Raw genomic sequence first — 22,068 nt, 5'->3', positions numbered from 1 at the left:
CCTGCCCTCTCCAGCACGAGGAACTGGAAGCAAACCAGAGATAACCACCCTGGAATTCCTGCTTTTCAGCCTTCTTCCAAGTTCTCTGAAGTACCACTGCAGAATGTCCTTCCTCTTCTTCCCGATGTCATTTGTGCTGACATGCACTACCACTTCCGGCTGTTCTCCTTCACCCTTGAGGATTCCCTGCAATTGGTCCGTGATGTCCTGGATCCTAGCACCAGGGAGGCAACACACCATCCTTAAATCTCGCCTGTTGCCGCAGAAACCCCTTTCCATACTTCTTACTATGGAGTCCCTTACCACCACGGCTCTTCCTGATGTCTGACTCCTCAGCTCTGCTTCTGCACCAATTTTCGGCTCGCAGACCTGTCCGCCTCTCAGACTGGCAGTATCTTCTGTCCTGACAGCTTCCAAGAAGGTGAACCTGTTTATGAAAGGTACATCCCCTGGGGCCTCCTGTACTTCAAGCATCCTTTCCTTCCTCATTGTCACCCCTTTTCTCTCTTCCAGTATCCTCGGTGTAACAACCTCACTGTAGGTCCTGTCCAGAAAACTCTTGTTTTCGCAGATAAACCTGAGGTCATCCAGTTCTTTCTTCAGTGTTACAATATGCTCCTTCAGAAGCTGAATCTGGACACACCTTCCACAGCTGTAGCAGCTGGGGGCACCATCAGTGTCCCTGACCTCCCACATCATGCACGTAGCACACTGAATCAGCTTAGCGGTCATGTCTTCACCCTCTCCCATTGTGCCTGGCGTAGTCTCCTCCCTCAGCCTCCTCGCCAAAGACTCTCAAGCCGAAGACTAGCACTTTTCACACCAGGCACTTCCCTCGACCAAGCCGCTCCGCTAGAGCTCTCCCTCTTTTTATTTGCTTGAGCTTTGCAAGCTGCAAGATCACCTGACCTTGATTGCCCAATCAGCTGTTTACTGCTGAGTCTGAGCTATTCAAATCTTGCCAATCAAATGCTAATCAATTGTCGATTGCACTATCCAACTACCAAAACTGCCAGAATCTCTCAAGCCAAAGACTAACACTTTTCACACCAGGCACTTCCCTCGACCAGGCCGCTTCCCGACAGGCCACATGATACACAAAAAATAAAATAAAAATTCCTATGAACTGAATTACAAACAATTCATGTAAATTAGGCTTGATGATTGAAAATGCGATATGTTATCATACTGTTCCAATGCCAATTTGCTCAGGCTCTGCTGTCTTGCATCATGTAAAATAGCATTATTTAATAGGCAATGCTGATTTCATACCAGCATTACCATTTTTAATCTCTACATTCCAGCTAATGCATGATTTTAACTTTCTGCAGCTTTGTCTTCTCATGTCCATCCATCAAAGTGGCTGGAAATGGTGTCAAGTAAGAATTGGCCTCAGCAAGATATACTGAACAATTGGAGTCCAAAAGACATTGCATGTTAGCTTCACAAAGCAAGCACAGGTTTGATGCCAATTTATTACACTGGCACTTGGCTAATCAATTTGGATATGGAGGCGATTTAGTAGTCAGTATTTCCTCCTCTCCTGCAGGGAAAGCATTCTAATGCTAATGTATTAGAATGCTCTGTGAATTTTGCCTTGTAGAAACATAGATGATGCTACCTCCCTGTATCTTCCTGAGGAAATTGCTGCACACTTTGTTTTTTTTTTCCACAGAGGGGACCACCTAGTGGAGGTCAGACATCATCCAGTTGTTTTTTTCCTTTTCTTTGGCTCTCTGAATGTTTGGTGGTGTTATTCCAGCTAGAATATACAAGCTGTTAATGCTTGTTAGCTTAATGCAGCCAGTAATGATTCTGCAGCTGTCATTCAGCTGTTAACTTTTTTGCATGGTCTGAATATTCCCAGCCAGACATGCAAACTCAGCACAGAAGTAACACAGAGTCTACACCAAGGTTCTAATTAAGTAGTTCAGCAGTTAAATTGAACAAAGAACCCCACAACAATTCTGCTAAAGGGATCATTAGTTGCTTATAGTTTATTGCTAGATAATTTATTTTGGCTGCTGGAGCAATTATAAATATTTTGGCCATTTATTATTCTTAACTAAAGTTTAAATATTTTACAGCAGTGGATTGGCTAATGCAAAGTATATTTTTGTCATCTTAAAAGACCTACATGAACAAAATGTTTCTGGCGATAGGCACCTTGAAGCAAAAGCTCCGACCAGCATATTATATCCACCAACAATATATTTCTTCACCCCAACCAAAGCAAAGACAACATTTATCAAACTTCTTTACTTCCAAGCTGTTTCAAAATGAGTATGACACAGTTGTCACTTACTCCAGTAAAACCTGTGTGGACAAGTGTGTGCCTTCGAGAACATACTGTGCACACCCGAATCAAAAGCAGTGGATAATTTCACAGTCTGCTGATGGCTAGATCTGTGGCATTCAAGACTATACAAGAAGGTCAGGTATGACTTACAGAAGGCTATCTCAAGAGCAAAAGAACAATTCCAACTGAGGTTAGAGACGGAATCGGATACACGTCAGCTCTGGCGGGGTTTGCAGGCCATTACTTTCTACAAGGTGAAACCTAACATTATGAACAACAGTGATGCTTCACTCACAGATTAGCTCAACATCTTTTATGCACACTTTGAAAGGGAGAATGAAGCTGCAGCAATGAGTTCTTGCAGCACTCAGTGATTCTGTGATCTCTGTCTTGGAGGGAGATCTCAGAACATCTTTCAAGAGAGTGAACCCTCACAAGGCAACAGACCCCGATGGCATACCTGGCAGAATTCTGAAAACCTCTTCCAACCAACTGACAGGTGTATTCAAAGATATTTTCAATCTCTAATTGCTACAGTCAGACTTTTCCACCTGCTTCAAAACAGCAACAATCATATAAATACCCCAGAATGTCAGGGTGAGCTGCCTTAATGACTATCATCCAATAGCAATAGAGGTTGGTTATGGCTAGAATGAGCTCCTGCCTCAGCAAGAATCTGGATCCACCACAATATGCATATCGCCACAATAACTCTACAGCAGATGTGATCTCATTGGCTCTTAACGCCGCCTTGGATTACCAGGACAATACTAGTACTTATGTCAGGCTGCTGTTTATTGATCACAGCTCAGTGTTTAATACTATCACTTCTACAGGTCTGATCAAAAAGCTCCAAAACCTGGGCCCTGTGCCTTCCCCTGCAACAGGATCCTCGACTTCCTCACTGGAACACCACAATCTATGCAGATCATAAATAACATCTCCACTTCACTGGTAATCAACACTGGTGCACCTCAAGTATGCATGGTTAGCCCACTGGTCTACTCTCTCTATATCCATGACTGTGTGGCTAGGCACAGCTTAAATGAATCAGAATCAGAACCTGGTTTAACATCACTGACATGTGGCGTGAAATTTATTAACTTTAGAGCAGAAGTACAATGAAATACATGATAAATAATATAGATAAAAACTGAATTACATCAAGTATATTATGTCTTTTAAATAGTTAAGTTAAAATGAGTAGTGGATAAAACAAACAGAAAATTAAAAAAAGTGAGGTAGTGTTCATGGGTGCAGAAAGTTGTGAACTCAGCTCCTTCCTAGGCAAAAGCCTCCCTTGCATCCAGTTCATCTTCAAGAAGTGATGTCTCAAAAGGGCAATTTGCCATCCATCATTAATGGCCCCTGTCACCCAGGACATGCCCTCTTCTCATTGCTACCATCACAGAGGAGGTAGGAACCTGAAGGCACACACTCAGTGATTGAGGAACAGCTTCTTCCCCTCTGACATCAGATTTCTGAATGGACATTGAACCCATGAATACTACCTCACAATAACAACAAATTTCATGAAATAAAGTATGCCAGTGATACTAAATCTGATTCTGATTTATACACTCTAACTGCAGCATCTCATAAATACTGCTTCAAAGTTTGTTACCAGAATGCCTATGACTCTCAAGTTTAATACATTCCGAATCTTTGCTATGCTTAATTCCGTCAGTGCTGCTCGTACAATTATAACTAAAGTCTCAATTTACAATACAGATGAATAGGAGACAACACAGTGGCTTCTGTACAAAAAGATGGTTTCTTAATCTCGCTTCTTTTCACAGCCAAAGTGAACACAAGGAGTTAAATTGATTACTGATACTTTTGTGGTGTCAAGTGCCTTTGAATGCATACACGTTGCTATTCATGAGCATCTTAACACGAGTGTTTTCATGCACCGAAAGAAAATAAGAACAGAAATAGGCCACATGGTTACTCAAACCTACATCACCATTTGATATGTCCATGGCTTATCACTTCCAACTCCTCTACAATGTCATTTTCCTGATATTCAATAATTTATCAACCTCCACTTTAAATACCCACATAGTGATCTCACCTCCACAGCCTTTCAGGGGTGAGACTTTCAATTACCACCTTCTTCAGAAAAGGAATTTGTCTTTGTGCAGCTGCTTTCTCTCAGTTAAGACTCTCCCACTAAGGAGACAGTATCAGTACCTACTCACTGGTGCTCCTTGATGAAGGGTCTTGGCCTGAAACATTGACTGTTTATTCCCATCCACAGATGCTGCCTGACCCACTGAGCTCCTCCAACACCTTGTGTGCATTGCTCTAGATTTCTAGCATCTGCTGTACGTCTTGTGCCTAGGAAATAACATCAATCAAGCACTGGATGCTGGGAGACTCCCAATGTAGCAATGCTGGTATTATACTCTGCAGCTAGGAAATTTTTCATGTTCAGGACTGTGTATATGCAAATATATATACAGCAGACATTTAATAAAATGTTGCATATGGATTGTCATTAACCTTGCAATTTCTTTGTACACCATGCTTTGGCACATAATAAGACCAAATGTTATAGCAGAATTAGGCCATGGGCCCATCAAGTCTGCTCCACATTTCAATTATGGTTGATTTTTTTCAACACCACTCTCCTGCCTTCTGCCTGTAACCCCTAAGACCCTAATCAGTCAAGAATCTATCAATTTTTGTCTAACTTGGCCCTTAACCATTTGTGGCTGCAAATTCCACAAATTCACCACCATCTGGCTAATGAAGTTCCTCATCATTTCTCTTTTAAGGGATGCATACTAGCTTCGCATTTAATGTAATGTTTTACAGCACCAGTGATCAAGGTTCAACTCCCACCAATGTCTGTAAGGAGTTTGTATGATCTCCCAATGACCATGTGGGTTTCCCCGTGTGCTCTGGTTCCCTCCTACATTCCAAAGACATACAGGTTAGGGTTAGTGAGTTGTGGACATTTCTCTTGGCACTGCCAGCATGGCAACACTTGAGGGCTGCCCCCAGCACATCTGTGACCATATAGACCATTGATACAAACATCTCACTATGTTTTGATGTACACATGACAGGAAAAGCAAATCTTTCTTTTTTTTTTATTCTGAGGCTGTGCCCTTGAACTACAGATTCTCTTACTGATGGTAAGATCCTCTCCACATCCACTCTACTTAGACTATTCAGGGTCCATATGATTTCAGTGAAAGCCACCTCATCTTCTAAACTCCATCGAGAACAGGCCTAGAGACATCAAATGCTCCTCATATGTTAAGCTTTTCATTCCTAGGATCATTCTTCTGAACCTCCTCTGTTCCTCTCTATATCTACATCCTTAGATATGACACCTAGAACTGCTCACAATATTCCAATGTAGTCTAACTAGTTTCTTTCTTTCTTTTTCAATCTTTTTATTATTATTATTAATATCAACATGATAAGATTAATACATAGATAGTGGGATTACAAACTTACACAAGCAATAGTTACAATATAGTTAAGTCTTCTCAAATCATGAATGATACAAATATCATATAAACAAAGCAAAACTAGGTATATCATATATATGTAAAAAAAATTAGAGAAAAAGAAAAAAAATTTAACCCTAAGAAAAACTAATCTGACAACCTAATAACTAATAAAGAGAAAAAAAGGGAAAAAAGGAAGAAAAAAAAGAAAAAAATATAATGAATAATGGGCTGTTTATAGTATCTATATAAAAAAATACAAAATCATCAGTGTCGCCAACTCCGATCCTCTCAACATATGTATAACCAAAACCAGAAAAATGAATAGGTTTGGAACAGGGTCAAATTACATCATATGAAAATATTGAATAAATGGTCTCCATGTCTTTTCAAATTTAATAGAAGGGTCAAATACAACACTTCTAATTTTCTCCAAATTTAGATATAACATAGTTTGAGAAAGCCAATGAAATACGGTAGGGGGATTAATTTCTTTCCAATTCAACAAAATAGATCTTCTAGCCATTAATGTAAGAAATGCAATCATTCGACAAGCAGAAGATGATAAATGGATTGAGTCCATCATTGGTAAACCAAAAATTGCAGTAATAGGATGAAGTTGTAAATCAATGTTCAATACTGTGGAAATAATATCGAAAATGGCTTTCCAATATTTTTCAAAAGCGGACATGACCAAAACATACGAGTTAAAGATGTCATCTCAGAATGACATCTGTCACATACAGGATTTATATAGGAATAAAAATGAGCCAATTTATCCTTGGACATAAAGTTGTGCACAGGGCTGATATGTCCAAGAATAAATTGGCTCGTCTAACTAGTTTCTTAAAACTTTTTTTATATTTTTGTCCTCTCAAAATAAAATGAATGCCAACACTAAATATGCTTTTTTTGCTACCAACTCAACCTGCAAGTTAACCAGGAATCCTGAAATAGAAATCCCAAATCCCTGAACAACTCTGATTTCTGAATTTTCTCTCCATTTACATAATAGCTTACATCTTTAACAAAATGTATTACCCTGCACTTCACTATAATGTATTCCATCTGTCATTTCTTTACCCACTCCTTGAATGTTGCCAAATCCTTCTGCCTACTTCCTCCCTCTGTGACTCTACCTGCCCCTCCAACGTGCCTTGGTATCATCTGCAAACTTGACCACAATTACCCATCACAAACCCTCACAACACCTTATGATCCTTTGGTCTCAGTATCCAAAGATAGTGAGCAAGCTGAATTCAGAAGAGTGAATCCAAGGAAAGCATCCAGTCCGGAAGAGGTACCTGTCTGTGTACTGAAGACCTATGCTGACAAACTGGCTGGTGTTCAGAGATTTCTTCAACCTCTCACTTTGGCAGTTTGGCTGCTTTAAGCAGGCTTCAATGATACCCAATGAGAGCATGGTGACCTTCCTCAATGACTATCACCCAGTTACACTTACACCCACAGTGATGAAGTGTTTTAAGAGGCTGGTGATGAAGCACAACAGGTCCCGACTTGAATCTGCTCCAGTTACCTATCAGAGCAACAGGTCCACACCAGATGCTATCTTATTGGCTCTTCACACAGATCATTAACACATAAAGATTAATGTTGCTTCATATGGGCCAGTGGTGGGCCCATTACTTTTCACGTTATATATTAATGATCTGGATGATGGAATTGATGGCTTTGTGGCCAAGTTTGTGGATGATATAAAGATTGAAGGAGAGGTGGGTCATTTTAAGGAAGCAGGAAGCCTGCAGAAGATTAGGAGAATAGGCAAAGAAGTGGCAGATGGAATATAATTTGAAGTATTGTGAGTAGTTATTTAAGAAAATGCACTTGTACTGAAGAGGGCCCTGGTGAGGTTTACAAGAATGATCCCAGGAATGAAGTGCGTTTTTTATTACACTGTGCCTGTTCTCGTTGGAGTTTAGAAGAATGGGGGAGGATCTCATTGAAAAGTACTTAGTATTAAAGGTGTAGAGATGATATTTCAAATGGTGGGAGGGTCTAGGACAAGAGGACACAGCCTCAGAGTACAAGGACATCCCTTATGAGAGGGACTCTCAAGGTTATATATGATGACATAGATGTATGTTGATAGTAAATTTACTTTGAACTTTGAGCCTAGTTTAGTTTGAATTTCTTTGTTTGTTCTGTGTGTCATGTCATATACAATGTCAGTGATGGATTAACCCTAACTATGATGACTTTTGCCACACAAATTGGAGACTAGCTGACTCAATCAGCTGCATATACATCATATATCAGAAAATTAAACAATTAAGACCAATCTCACATGACCTCTTTCTCACAGCACATTAACAGGAAGCATAAAATGTGTGACTCAAGTTTTTGGATAATCAAAATAGCTTCAAAATTAGATCCTTTAGAGCTCATCTTTCATATTCAAATTAGTGCTCCTTTTTCATATTCAAATTACATATACTAGAAACATAACCAGGTTGGATCATGCAAATGATCTCTTTCAAGTGAAATCAAGCCCTTTGGGAAATTAGCCTGAGCACTTCTGTTTGCTTTTTGCCTTAGTGTCAGTCACATAACTAAAGACATCACAAGTCACTCATTGTAGATATGAAGTGAACATTTTGAATGCGACCTACAATCTTTTTCCCAACATTTGCAAATTAACTGGACCATAGTACACCAAGGTGGCTAACAAGACTTTAGTTCAAAGGAGTCTCCACTCTAATAACATTGTTCTCTCCTTAGCGTCTGGCAGCCATGGGTTTCAATGCTCAGGATATTTAAAACCTTAGCACTGAGTGTCCCACCTTTTTCATAAACACAGACAACTACTTGATGAGAGCCACTCTGTATCATTAATCACCCCACACCTCCCAGTGTCAATCACAGCATAGGACTCTGTTAGAGCAGGTGATTACTTAGGGAAAGGCACCACTCATAGGATAGCCATGTGCCCCTTTCCCCATATGTTTTCATCTCCTGCAAGATGGTTTTTAATGCAGCTGTTCTGTGGTTGCTCTGGGGTGAGTTCCTCAATCTGAGCCATTGTCAATAATCACCCTCACAAATACATGGCAGTTGGGAGCTTTTCTCACAGCTTCCAAAGAGAACCTCACATGTCCTAATTTAAACACAAACTTTTGTGTGCAAGTCACCATAGCACTGTATTAATGTAGGTATGGCTAATTTCAAAACTTCTAGCAGATGATCCTGCTAGATACCTAATTTATATTCAATATACATTCATCACAAATGGGAGCAATCCCAAGATCTAGATAAGTACACTGTAGAAAATAGAGATAGAAATTCCCTTAAAATCACACAAATGGAAATTCAAGTAGCTGATTAGTAATTCGCTTTGAATGGTCTGTATTTTAGAGTGTCATGACTAATCCTGATCTACAAATTGCAGCAATACCCTTCATATGATATTATCACATTATTAGCAACTTAAGATCATTTACTGTACATTAATTAGGAATATAAACTTGGCCAGATGTTTTAAATATTTACCTTAATTAGGGAATAATAAATGTAGGTTAAAACCCATAATGGAAAGGTCAGAGATTGATTTTGTTTATTGGGTTGATGGATGAAATATAGGTATAAAGGAAGGTTTCAATTTATATGAAGTTAGAACTTTTAAAATTTAATTATATTGCTCACCTATGAAATAATGTAGTTTCCACATTGGCCTCATTAGACACCTCAGACACCATAAAATTGGAGTGGAAGCAAGTCATTCCCACAGAAACAACCCCAAGAGCACCTCTGAAATCTGCAAACACAAACTGCAAAGTTTTGGGCAATTTGAAGAATCAGAATCAAAATCAGGTTTAATATCAACCAACATATGTTGTGGAATTTACAATACGTAATAATAGAACTGTGAATTACAGTAAGTATATATATATATAAAAAGTTTAAAAATATAAATATAGTTAAGTAAGTAGTGCAAACACAGAAATAAAAGTAGTGAGGTAGTATTCATGGGTTCAATGTCCATTCAGAAATCGGATGGCAGAGGGGAAGAGGCTATTCCTGAATCACTGAGTCTGTGCCCTCAGGCTTCTGTACCTCGTTCCTGATGGTAGCAAAGAGAACAAGACATGACCTGGGTGGGTGGGGGAGGGTGTCCTTAATGATGGACACCACCTTTTCAAGTATTCGCTCCTTGAAGATATCCTGGATACTACAGAGGTTAGTGCCCATGATGGAGATGACTAAGTTTACAACTCTGCAGCTCATTTCGATCCAGTGTAGTACCTGACATTGATCCAGTCAGTAAGAATGCTCTATACAGTACATCTGTATAAATTTCTGAGCATCTTTGGTGTAATACCAAATTTCCTCAAACTCCTAATGAAGTATAGCCACTGTCATGTTTTCTTCATAGCTGCATCGATATGTTGGGTCTAGGATACGTCCTCAGAAATATTGATACCCAGGAACTACTTGAAATACCTCTCTCTTTCCACTTCTGATCCCTCAATGAGGACTGGTGTGTGTTTCCTTGTCTTACACACTTTGAAGTCCACAATCAGTTCTATGGTTTTACTGACACTGAGCGCACAGTTGTTACTGCGACGCTACTCAACTAGCTGATCTATCTCTCTCCTGTACACTCTCTCATCACCTTCTGAAAATCTGCCAACAATCTATCATCAACAAATTTATAGATGGCATTTGGCTGTGCCTAGCCACACAGTCATGAGTGTAGGAAGAGTAGAACAGTGGGATAAGCACACACCCCTGAGGTGCAGTAGTGTTGATTGTCAACAAATTGAAGATATTATTTCTGATAAGCACAGTTTGTGGTCTTCTGGTTAGGAAATCGAGGATCCAGTTACAAAGGAGGTATAAAGGCACAGGTTCTGGATCTTTTTTGATCAGAACTCTAGGAATGATATGTTAAACACTGAGCTGAAATCAATAAGTAGCATCCTGACATCTGTATTGTCCAGATGATCCAAGAGCCAGTGAGACTGCATCCATTGTAGACATTGTGGCAGGTCCAGATCCTTGCTGAGCAAGGAGTTAATAACCAACCTCTCAAAGCACTTCATCACTGTAGATATGTGTGCTACTGGATGATATTCATTAAGGCAGCTCACGCTTCTCCTCATGGGCACTGTTATGATTGCTGCCCTTTTGAAGCAGGTGGGAACTTTTGACTGTAGCAATGAGAGATAGAAAATGTCTTTGAATACTCCTGCCAGTTGGTTGGCACCAGTTTTCAGAGCCCTACAGGTATTCCATCATGGCCCGTTGCCTTGCGAGGACTCCCTCTTGAAAGACAACCTAATGTCAGCCTCCGAGACAGAGCTCACAGGGTTACTGGGTGCTGCGGGGATCCTCATAAGCTGTAGTTTTATTCTCCCTTTAAAAGCGAGCATAAAATTCATTGAGCTCATCTGTGAATGAAGCATCACTTCAATTCATGATGTTAGGTTTCACCTTGTAAGAAGTAATGGACTGCTAACCTGACATGCATCCAACTCCGCCACTAACCACATTTGGATTTGTTTCTTTGGTCTTCAGCTAGCCCTCTGTAAGTCATACCTGGTTTTCTTGTACAAATCTGACTCACCAGGCTTGAGTGCCACAAATCTAGCCCTCAGCAGATTATGAACCTCCTGGTTCATCCATATTTAACTTTCAAAAATTACAGTGAAACCCCATCATAACATGATTGTTTGGGTCCATAAAATGTCATTGCGAGAAAAGAGGGGCCGCGCTAAATCAGGTGCTCACATGTTGGGCATTTGTCATTGGCAGAGTATCACTGGCATAGCTCTTCTTTGTTCACGCATCAAGTGTGTGAAGCTTACCTTTCACAGAAAAAGATTTTTTTTTCTAGCAGTTTGTTCCATTTTGAGCAAAAGAAAGGTCCAACAGCTCACACAAAATGCTGGTGGAACGCAGCAGGCCAGGCAGCATCTGGTTGAGACCCTTCATCAGAACTAACGGAAAAAAGAGATAGCAAGAGATTTGAAAGTGGGAGCGGAGGGAGAGACCTGAAATGATAGAAGACAGGAGGGGGAGGGATGAAGCCAAGTGCTGGGAAGTTGATTGGCAAAAGGGATACAAGGGTAGAGAAGGGGGGAGTATAGACTGACATGGACATGGAGTCCAATGACTCATCGCCTTATATCCAAATTCATGTTAAATTGTGGCGCATAAAATCAGGGTTTTGCTGTATTTAGTTTTTTAAAATGTTTCATTTTCATTGTTTCACTAAATAAATAACAGTATACTGGATAACCTTCAAAAATTATCTAGTCATTCACTATTCAGCAAAGATAATAGACAATTCATTGAAGCAAAAAACAAAGTGTTTTATAACTAGAATTTGCAGCATTTTTGTGCATCAAATGCTCAATTTTAGAGTCATAGAACACTACAGCAAAGAAACAGGTCCTTTAGCCTATCTAATCCATGCCAAAATGAAATACCCCTTGCTCTGAAATACAGTATACACAACCCAGAACATCAGTCCCACCATGCTCAACCTTTTCATTCCTAACTTGTGTGTAGCTTTGACAACATCTTTCCCCACAAACATTGCATTATCTGCTCTGGTTTCCCTCCCCCTGCAACTCTAACTTAACACTCCCCCCACCCACCTTCCCACCCCATGCAGCATTAGAAAACTTTCCAGCAAGGATATTAGTTCCCCTCCAATTCAGGTGCAAACCATCCCTTCTGTACAGGTCCCACCTTCTCTAGAAGAGAGCCCAATGATCCAAAACTGAAGTCCTCCCTCCTGCATCATCTTCTTAGCCACATGTTAAGACCATAAGACAGAGGAGCAGAATTAGGCCATCTGGTCCTTTGCTCTGCCATTCAATCACGGCTGATCCTTTTTTTCTACCTCATCCTCAACCCCAATTCCTGGCCTTCTCCCCAGAACCTTTGATGCCACGTCCAATCAAGAACCTATCAATTTCTGCCTTAAAGACACCCAATGACCTGGCCTCCACAGCTGCATGTGGCAACCAATTCCATAAACTCACCACCCTTTGGCTAAAGAAATTTCACTGTGTCTTTGTTCGAAAGGGTGCCCCTTCTATCCTGAGGCTGTGCCCTCTTCTCCTAGACTCTCCCACCATGGGAAGCATCCTTTGCACAGCTACTCTGTTTAGGCCTTCCAACATCTGAAAGATTTCAATGAGATCCCCCCTCATCCTTCTGAATTCCAGTGAGTACAGACCCAGAACCGTCAAACATTCCTTGTATGGTAACATGTTAAGCTGTATGATCTTCCTATTTCTGGCTTCACTAGCATGTAGCATGGGTAGCAATCCTGAGATTACAATCCTGGAGATCCTACCTTTCAACTTAGCACTTTTGTGTGCTATAAACACTGTATGTTGCTAAGTGATTTGAATAAACCGATCCTGTCTACATTTGGAAATATGCAAGTTGTCAACTTAAATTCCCATATGGTAATATGTTAAATCCAACAAAATATATGAAAAACAAATTGACAAAAATTCAATGGATCTGCAGATGTACCATGAAGATCATTCTAACTGGCTACATCACTAGTATGGGGGGTGCTACTGCACAGGATCAAAGTAAGCTGCAGAGGGTTGTAAAATTAGTCAGCTCCATCATGGGTACTAGTCTCCGTGGTATGCAAGACAACTTCAAGGAGTGATGCCTTAAAAGGGTGGTGTCCATCCTTAAGGTTGACAGGTTCTTCCTCTCTGCCATCCGATTTCTGAATGGACATTGAACTCATGAACATTACCTCTCACTACTTTTCTATTTCTGTTTTTGCAGTACTTATTTAACTATTTTATTTCATACACGCACACACTTACTGCAATGAACATTTTTTTCTCTGTTTATCATGTATTGCATTATAGTGCTGCCACAAAGTAAATTAATTTCATGACATATGCTAATGATAGTAAACCTGATTCTGATTAGGTAAAGTGTCAATCTAAAAGCTCCAAATGCTGGAAGATTGAAATAAAAACAGAAAATGCTGAAACCATTTAGTAAATGGAATCACATATGTGGAAAAAAGAAACAGAGTTCACATTTTAGGTTGAATGGGAAAGAAATAAACCAAGTTAGCTTTAAGTTGTAGAGATGTAGTAGGGAGGATTAGGCAATGTTTATGAAGGCAATATTTTTGATAAACTGAGGTCATTGCTGCTGAGGGGATAAACTGTAAACAAGGTCATCCGGCTAATGGGTGAGAGAGAGAGAGAATGAGAATATGAATCTGAACATACTTGTTGTGAAATGAGGGCAGTTAGAGGTGAGAACACAAACAAAGGCATATAAATACTATGAAATGCAGAGCCATAGGAAATGCTCAGAAGGATAGACAGTGCTGATTGAAAGGAAAACTGAGTCAAATCATAAATGGAGGAGCCAGTTCTGACAAAGACCAAGAAATCAAATTACCCGAAGTTGTACATTTTGATAAAGTACAGAACACTGTTCCCCAAGTTTATGCTGGGTGTTGTTGAAATAGTCCCAAAGACCACAGATAGATTAGATCAGTGTGCACATGGGATGAGAAAGTACTTTGGTAGGTACCAGGAAGCTCAGAGTTGCCACTGTAGACATTCCACAAAGCAGTTACCCATTCTAGGTTTGGCTTTCCCATTGCACAGGAGACCATATTGTAAATTCCAATTGCACTCCACAGTGTGGAAGAAGTGAAAATGAATTACTGGATCATCTGCAAGGACTATTTGGTTCCCCAGAGGAAGGAGAGGGTGTAAGAACAGGTTTACAACTCTACCAGTTGTCTGGGAAATTGCAAGAAGAGTATAGTTGGTGAAGATGGAAGAACAATCCTGCAGTTGAAGGGAATAGTCCCTTCAAAATGCTGAAAGGAAAGGGAAGTAGATCATCAGGTGATAGAAAATGGCAGCTGCCATGTTACTGATATGATGGAAAGCTGATTTCAAAACTGCTCTGTTTTGTTAACAGATCACAAAGATAGACCAGAAATTAGATGACATCCTGATTATGCTAAAAGACCAGCTTGCCATACAACACCTGCCATACTCCTCAGGTTCTACATCGTCAACTATCAAATACACTCTCTCCACTTCAGAGACACGTGGAATGAATTCCGAAGCCTGAGGTTGCATGGGCAGTGTTTGCAATGTAAGCATCCCTGTTGGTGAACATTCTCAGAGTACCAGTGGAAAACAATACAAACTAATGAAGCATGCTCTGTTTCTTTGGGTATTAGATATAATTTAATGCTTTGAAAAATATGCTTTCTTCCTAAAACTTGTTTATTCCATAAGATTGTCTACATCTGTCTGCACTTTAGCTAACTAATTCTAAATGTTTTACAATGAGAATTTAAGCTTTGTTAATGCTTTGCAAATGAAGTTACTAAATTACCACCTAACACACTGTCCTACTTCATGAATCTGTCTTCCTCCATGTTGAAGACCACAGGGAAGAGGCACCAATGTGCTTGGGTAGAAGACTTCACAATCTATTTCCAAAGATGGTTCACTGTCAAAAGTCAAGGATTGTTAGGTATGCCCTAAGGATTTTATTACCAGACTGAACCTTTGGTACATTCTGGAAGAACCAATATAAAACAAAATACTGACTCACCTTCTTATTAGTCTGACTGTCAATGATGTATCTATTCACATCTGTGTTAGTGGAAGTGACTGCCACACATCGTTTGTGGGAATGGTATTCACATGGAGGATGACCAAAAGCTAAAGTAAATAGAAAACATGGAACATACTCAGTGGCTCAAAAATTGGACATATGAGGTAATGTAAGCCTTCTTGAACGGAAGATCATGCTTCATTTTTTTATCTTTTGCTCTGAGATAAACCTCACTCTACCATTCCCATCAAGTGACAAGGTTCACTCCACTGGAAGAATGGAAAAAAATAAATCAGGAGTATCACCAAGGATACCTAACGATAAGATGCTGAGCTGCTAAAGCTACAAGTCAGAACTCCAAAACTGCTGCATAGAAGCAGCAGCATCTTATAGACTAGATGTGATCCAAAGAGAATGAATCTACAGCTCTGCCACATCCATTTGTGAAACTGATGGATATTTGAACAAAAACAACAAAAAAGGGAGAAAACATCTTTTGTAAACTGTGCCAGAGATCAGTATGCAATGGAAAAGTTGAGGTTAAAATATTTATAACATTCTGCCAGGAGTGCCAAGAGGGTCAATTCATCTAGATCTCTGCTTGGGATCATTATAAAAAAAACCCAGAATGCAGCCAATTAAATTGCATCTATGTGATACTCTTGAGGTACAACCTCAGAACACAAATCAAGTTTGTCAAACTTCATTTCTCTTCCATAAATACAAGTGGACTCTGCCTAATCTTAATATTTTCTGCTGTTACTATTTACTGTATTTAATAGATTTTGTTATATTTTCCTTATATTGATGTCAGGATAATTGGTCTCTAGCATCATGTTTTCTGTCCTAACTTAAATATTGTGGAAAATTTTCTGTGATAGCCATTCAAGAATATGGAATTTTGGAAGATGACAACCAGTGTATTCACTATTTCCACAGTTACTTTCATCAGAATCTGTGGTGCATGTCATTAGGTGCTGGGGGGTTCATCATCTTTTGATAATGGTTTAATTTCTCTGTCATTCATTAGTCCCCATTGTAATTTGCCCTGTATCAGTCTGTAAGAGACCTACATTAACTTTTGCTAATCCATTCCCCGTTTTACATCATATTTTTTATGTTCCATTATATTTCTCACAGTTATGTTTTGATGCTCAATTGCTAAAGGCCATAAGACATAGGAGCAGAATTAGGTCATTCAGCCCATCAAGTCTGGTCTTCCATCTGTCATGGCTGATTTATTATCCCCTCAACCCCATTCTCTTGCCTTCTTCCCATAACTTTTGTCAACCTCACCAATGAAGAACCTATCTACCTCCACTTTAAATACACCCCTGCCTTGGTCTCCACAGTCATATGTGGCAATAAATTCCACAGATTCGCTGAAGACCATCTAGCTGAAGAAATTCCTCCTCATTTCAGATCTAAAGGGACATCCTTGTATTCAGAGGCTGTACCCTCTGGTTTGAGACTCCCCCACTATAGGAAGCATCCTCTTCACATCCACTCTATATCAGCCTTTCAATGTTTGAAAGGTTTCAATGAGATTCCCCAGCCTCATCATTCTTCTGAACATCAGCGAGTACAGGTCTAGATCCATCAAATGCTCCACATACATTAACCTGTTCATATGTTAACATTTTCATTCATTCCACAAATCATTCTTATGAATATCCTCTGGGCCCTCTCCAATGTCAGCACATCCTTTCTTAGATAAGGAGCCCAAAACTGCTCACCATAATGCAATTGCAGTCTGGCCAATGCCCAATAAAGCCTCAGCATTACATCCTTGCTTTTGCATTCTCGTCCTCTCTAAATTAATGAAAACTCAATCTGTAAGTTAATCTTCAGGGAATTCTGCACTAGGATTTCCAAGTCCCTTTGCACCTCTGATTTCTGAATTTGCTCCCCATTTAGAAAATAGTTTACGCCTTTAATCCTTCTACCAAAGTGCAAGACCATACACTTCTCTACTCTGTATTCCATCTGCCACTTCTTAACCATTCTCCTAATCTGTCCAAGTCCATCTGCAAACACCCTGCTTCCTCAATATTACCTCTCCCTCCACCTATCTTTGTTTTATCTGCAAACCTGCCACAAAGTCACCAATTCCATGATCCAGATCTCTGACATATAATGTGAAAAGCAGTGGTCCCAACACTAAACCTTGAGGAACACCACTAGTCAACCACTGGCAGCCAACCAAGTCTGAAATAATCCGGAACCTCAGACTCACTGGCCTTTTTTAGTGACATTATAAGCCTTTTCATTTTATTCAATGTGCTTTTATTTTCTGTCAATGATCATGGCTGGATCACTTTCCTGTTTTCTTTTGAATGCTGCACTTGACTTGTAAACTGGTAGAAGATTTTTCAATGTTAGCTATTGCTCCTAACTTTCTGATGCACCAATAATAACTCTCGGAGACGGGAGGTGAACGATAGGCTTTTATTAGCAGCAAAAGGGAGCACAACTTCTCAAAGACTGAGGGGGAGCAGTGCCTCCAATCGCCTTTATACAGGGGTCTGTGGGAGGAGCCACAGGAGCAGTCAGCAGAGGGGCGTGTCCTGACAGGTATACATAGTTTACCACACTTTCATATCTTTAACTGTTTACCCCGTCTAACATTGCCTCAAGCCTTCATAGGTTTGCTGCATTCAAATTTGAAACCCTGGTTTTAGATTGAACAAATTGACTTTAATATTCCTTTATATATTATATTAGGATCACTAATCACTTTACTAAATATACACTTAACGCTTTCTCATTACACAATACTAGGCCCAATATATCTTGTTCACTCATTGCTTCCTCAACATACAGATCTAGAAAACCATTTTTCCTATATTCAAAGAACTCATTCTCCACAATATTAGTGATAATGTGGTTTTCTAAGGATATGTGTAGTTTTATGGCCCTATTATTATTGTACCACACCTATTACATATGCCTCTGATTTTCTGCCATACTTTGTGCTCCATTATAATGACTGTTTGGTAGCCTGTAAGGAAAATTCATCAAAGCATTATGTTTGTTGTTTCATAGCAAATCCTGAATAGTTCTACTTCATTTTCTAACCAAGGTTTTTTTTTCTTTCTACTGCTTTCATCCTTTAAAAAAATTCAGGACTACCCAGCTCCTTTTCCACATCATCTGTCTTTTCAAAAAAATTATGTATCCTGGATTACATCATTCACAAACTTGGGGGTTTGTAGCCATCTATGTAGTAGTATTAGATCATAGTTATTTTGAATTGTGCCTTTAATTCACCTACCTTATTACAAATGCTGCCTGCATTCAAATAAAGAATCTTCGATTCTATCTTTGTACCATTGCTCCCTTCACTCTGACTGTAGCTAGAAGTGCATTTTATTTTGATTTTACACCTTGTTGTTTCCTGACTCATTTTTTCTACCCTGTTCTGTTGTATTATCCTTTCTCCTCATCTTCCCCTGACCAAAATTTGACCTCTTTTCCCAAGTTGCTTTTAGTTTGAAGTCCTATCCCTAGTTATTGACATTTCATATTTATCCTTATTGCATAGACAATGTGCCAGATGGCCTCCTTCTGTGACACAAGAGATTCTGCAGATGCTTGAAATCTTGAGTAACGTACTCAGAATGCAGGACGACTCAGCAGATCAAGCAGCTTCTGAGGCTCCATCGATCAGAGCTAACCATGGATGTGTGTCCTAGCTCTCTAGATATGCAAACCAGGACAGTACAATATGAAGAGCAAGCCCATGTATTAAGCTCCTGCTCTCCATGCATCTGATGAACCCAGAGGAACAGCAGAGACCGTTTGGCACCAGCAGCATCACAGTAGTTGCCAACTCAACGTAGTACTGCCTTAGGGATTCCAGATCCATTTTTTTCCTTTGGGGTTTACTCCTGATTTCCCCATGGGTGGATAAGGCAGCAGATGGTTGAGATCAGAATTTTCTTTCTCCTTGAAAAGTTGTAAACTGCGGCTGAAAAACTCCATCTGCCCAAAGCAACTAGTTTTAAGGTGCTAGTGACCTGTCTTTGCCCTTTTTCCTATCAGTAGAAACACTTCTGCCAAGCTTAGTAGCTAAGCCACACGTGAAGGCCAGGAGCTGGAGATGGTTGTCAGAGGTGCACATCATTAGGAGCACTGCCTAATATGTAGTGGGAGCTTGTTCCCATTACCATTCCTTGCTATAATTACCTTAAGGAACTAAGCATTAAAAGAGCATGGAGGAAAATAAACAGTCAAGCAGCATCTATGGAGAGGAATAAACATTCAATGATTTAGGTCAAGACCCCTCAACAGGACTGGAATGAAAAGGGGAGTGGCCAGAGTAAAAAGGTGGAGGAATATAAGCTGACAGGTGATAGGTGAGTCCAGGTGAATGGGAAGGTATGTAGGCAGGAGAAGGGGGAATGATGTAAGAAGATGGGAGATGGAAAAGGTAAAGGACTGAAGAAAGAAGAATCTTATAGGAGAAGACGGTAGACCATGGAATAAAGAGTATGGGTGAGGAACCAGTGGAAGGTTATAGGCAGGTCATGGGGGGTGGAGGGGAAGAGAAAGGGTGAGAGGGCCACTAGAATAAGGGAAAACAAAGGGAAACAAAGTGGAGGGGAGAGGAGTGGAGGAAACAAATATGAGAGCTTACCATAAGTTATCTAAATTGATGTTTATGCTATCAGGTTGCAGACTACCAAGGCAACACCGCATATTCCATCTTGGTAACTTGCATAAGCATTAATTTCTCTAACGCTTGACATAAAGAATGATTCCCCTAACTTTTGGTAACCACTCCCCTATGTTTCCTTCCACACCTTGCTTTCCTCACTCTGATGGCTCTGTCAACCCCTCTCTTCCCCTTCCCCACCCTCGTGATCTACTCATCATCTCCGTTTAGTTCACCACCTCCTTTCTTTTATTCCATGCCGTACTGTGCTCTCCTATCAGATTCCTTCTTTTTTTGTTCATTAACTCTGCCACATATCACTTCCCACCTCCCAACTTCTTCCTCCCCCTCCAGCCACCTTTTTTGCTCTGGCTTCTGCCCCTTTCATTTTCAGTCCTGATGAAGGGTCCAAAATGACACCTGTTTATTTCCCTCCATAGAGGCTGCCTGACCTGCTGAGTTTCTTAAGCATTTTCCATGTGTTGGTCTACTTCAGTAATGGATCTCACAGCAATCTCATCACTCTCACATTTCTCCGTAAACGTGCCCTTTTTCTTGTCCATTAACTTCCCAGATTCTCCTTCCACTCATCTATGTAGGAAGCAATTTACGGTAGTCAATTTACCAACTAAACAATGCATCTCTGGTAGATGAGAAGAAACTGAAGCACCTGAGAAAACCTCATACAATCAGAGTGAACATGCAAATTCAACACAGAGTACACTGAAGGTCAAGATTCAACAAGAATTACCAGATCTGTGAGGCAACAATTCTACGTTTGTGCTACCTGCTTAACAGGTATTAAGGAGATTCAAGTGAAGCCCATCCTAAAGCAGCTTAGGAAGTGACTTCACATTCACCATTTTGGTAAACAAATTAACCATTCTATTGCTAGTGCTCTGTGAACCATACTCAAAATCCACTGCAACTACTGTTACCACTTTAGCAGAACACTTCAAACCCAAGGAACTTTAACACCTAGGAAGCATAGTGGACACATGGAATGCCATCTCCTCCAAGTCGTACATTATCCTCAGAAATACTGCTTCAATGACACAGGTCAAAGTGCGAGCATTGCCTAACTAACGGCACTTAGGGTAGCTTTACAATAGCTGTAGTTTAAGCAGACAATCACCACCAACGTTTCAAATATGCAAGCTTTGTTATTAGGACTTGCCAGTAAATTATTAATAGACCTGTATTCCATTAAAAAAATGAGTATTCCACAATGTTCAATGGAAACAATGTTGTACTGTCTTTATATTTTTGTTCTTGGTCCTAGTTCAACTCACAGAATTAGAGAAAATCAAAGTATAATTGGAGGAATAAAAGAAAAAGGAAAATACAAAAAAATGGAACTTCTGAGAGAGCACAGAGAATTTCAGTGTAATATAGTCAAACACAAAATGAACAAAATGTGGTGAAACAAAAGCATATTTTGAAATATTACAATTCTATAATATTTTATCTATGGTTTATGAATGAGAAATGTTAATTATGTAAATATTTATTTTTTTGTTTGCAAAATTCCCTTGTAGAATAAATTCAGAATTCATTATTGTAATTAATAGTATCACACAGAATTAGCTCTTCCTAAAATGGGGAAAAGAGATTAACAATTAGTTGCACTGTTACAGAAGTTTTGTCAGTATCAGGAGTTTTCTGTATACTACAAAGCTACTACAATATCAGGAAGTTTATAGTATTGATGTTCCAATGTAGCATATTAGTTGTGTATATCATATTAATCTAATAAAGATTTTAAATTACAAAACAGTAAAGAAAGTGTAGGAAATAGTGACATACTGGGAACTTAGGATATCACAACCAGTGAACTGCAAATGTGAAAATAAAGCATTGGTGAAATTGACACTAAAAAGTGTGTATCTTTATCTAATTTACTAATGTTGTTTTAAAAGTGATGTCATTATCATCTCACAAAATCTATTACTCAGTGGATCTGCGGACAGATTTGGACAATTGTTACTTCAAATCCTTTTTTTTTAAATTCTCATTACTATCTGGTGGAAGAATGTGATCCAAAA

At 39.6% G+C, this 22,068-nt stretch overlaps 1 protein-coding gene across 1 annotated transcript in view; it reads left to right on the top strand.

Annotated features, from left to right (window-relative positions):
- The window catches only part of LOC132398577 (potassium voltage-gated channel subfamily KQT member 1-like), a 526,812-nt gene extending 504,964 nt beyond the window's left edge, over nt 1-21,848 (top strand). The window contains exons 20-21 of the mRNA XM_059978218.1: nt 14,716-14,895; nt 18,911-21,848. Coding sequence (XP_059834201.1) covers nt 14,716-14,871 — 156 coding nt within the window. The 3' untranslated portion in view covers nt 14,872-14,895; nt 18,911-21,848. The remainder of the gene's footprint in view (nt 1-14,715; nt 14,896-18,910) is intronic.
- Nucleotides 21,849-22,068: the final 220 nt, after the last annotated feature.

Source organism: Hypanus sabinus, chromosome 8 (assembly GCF_030144855.1).
Source record: "Hypanus sabinus isolate sHypSab1 chromosome 8, sHypSab1.hap1, whole genome shotgun sequence".
Taxonomy (NCBI): domain Eukaryota; kingdom Metazoa; phylum Chordata; class Chondrichthyes; order Myliobatiformes; family Dasyatidae; genus Hypanus; species Hypanus sabinus.
The sequence above is the reverse complement of the archived record's forward strand: the minus strand, read 5'-3'. Positions and strand labels throughout refer to the sequence as shown.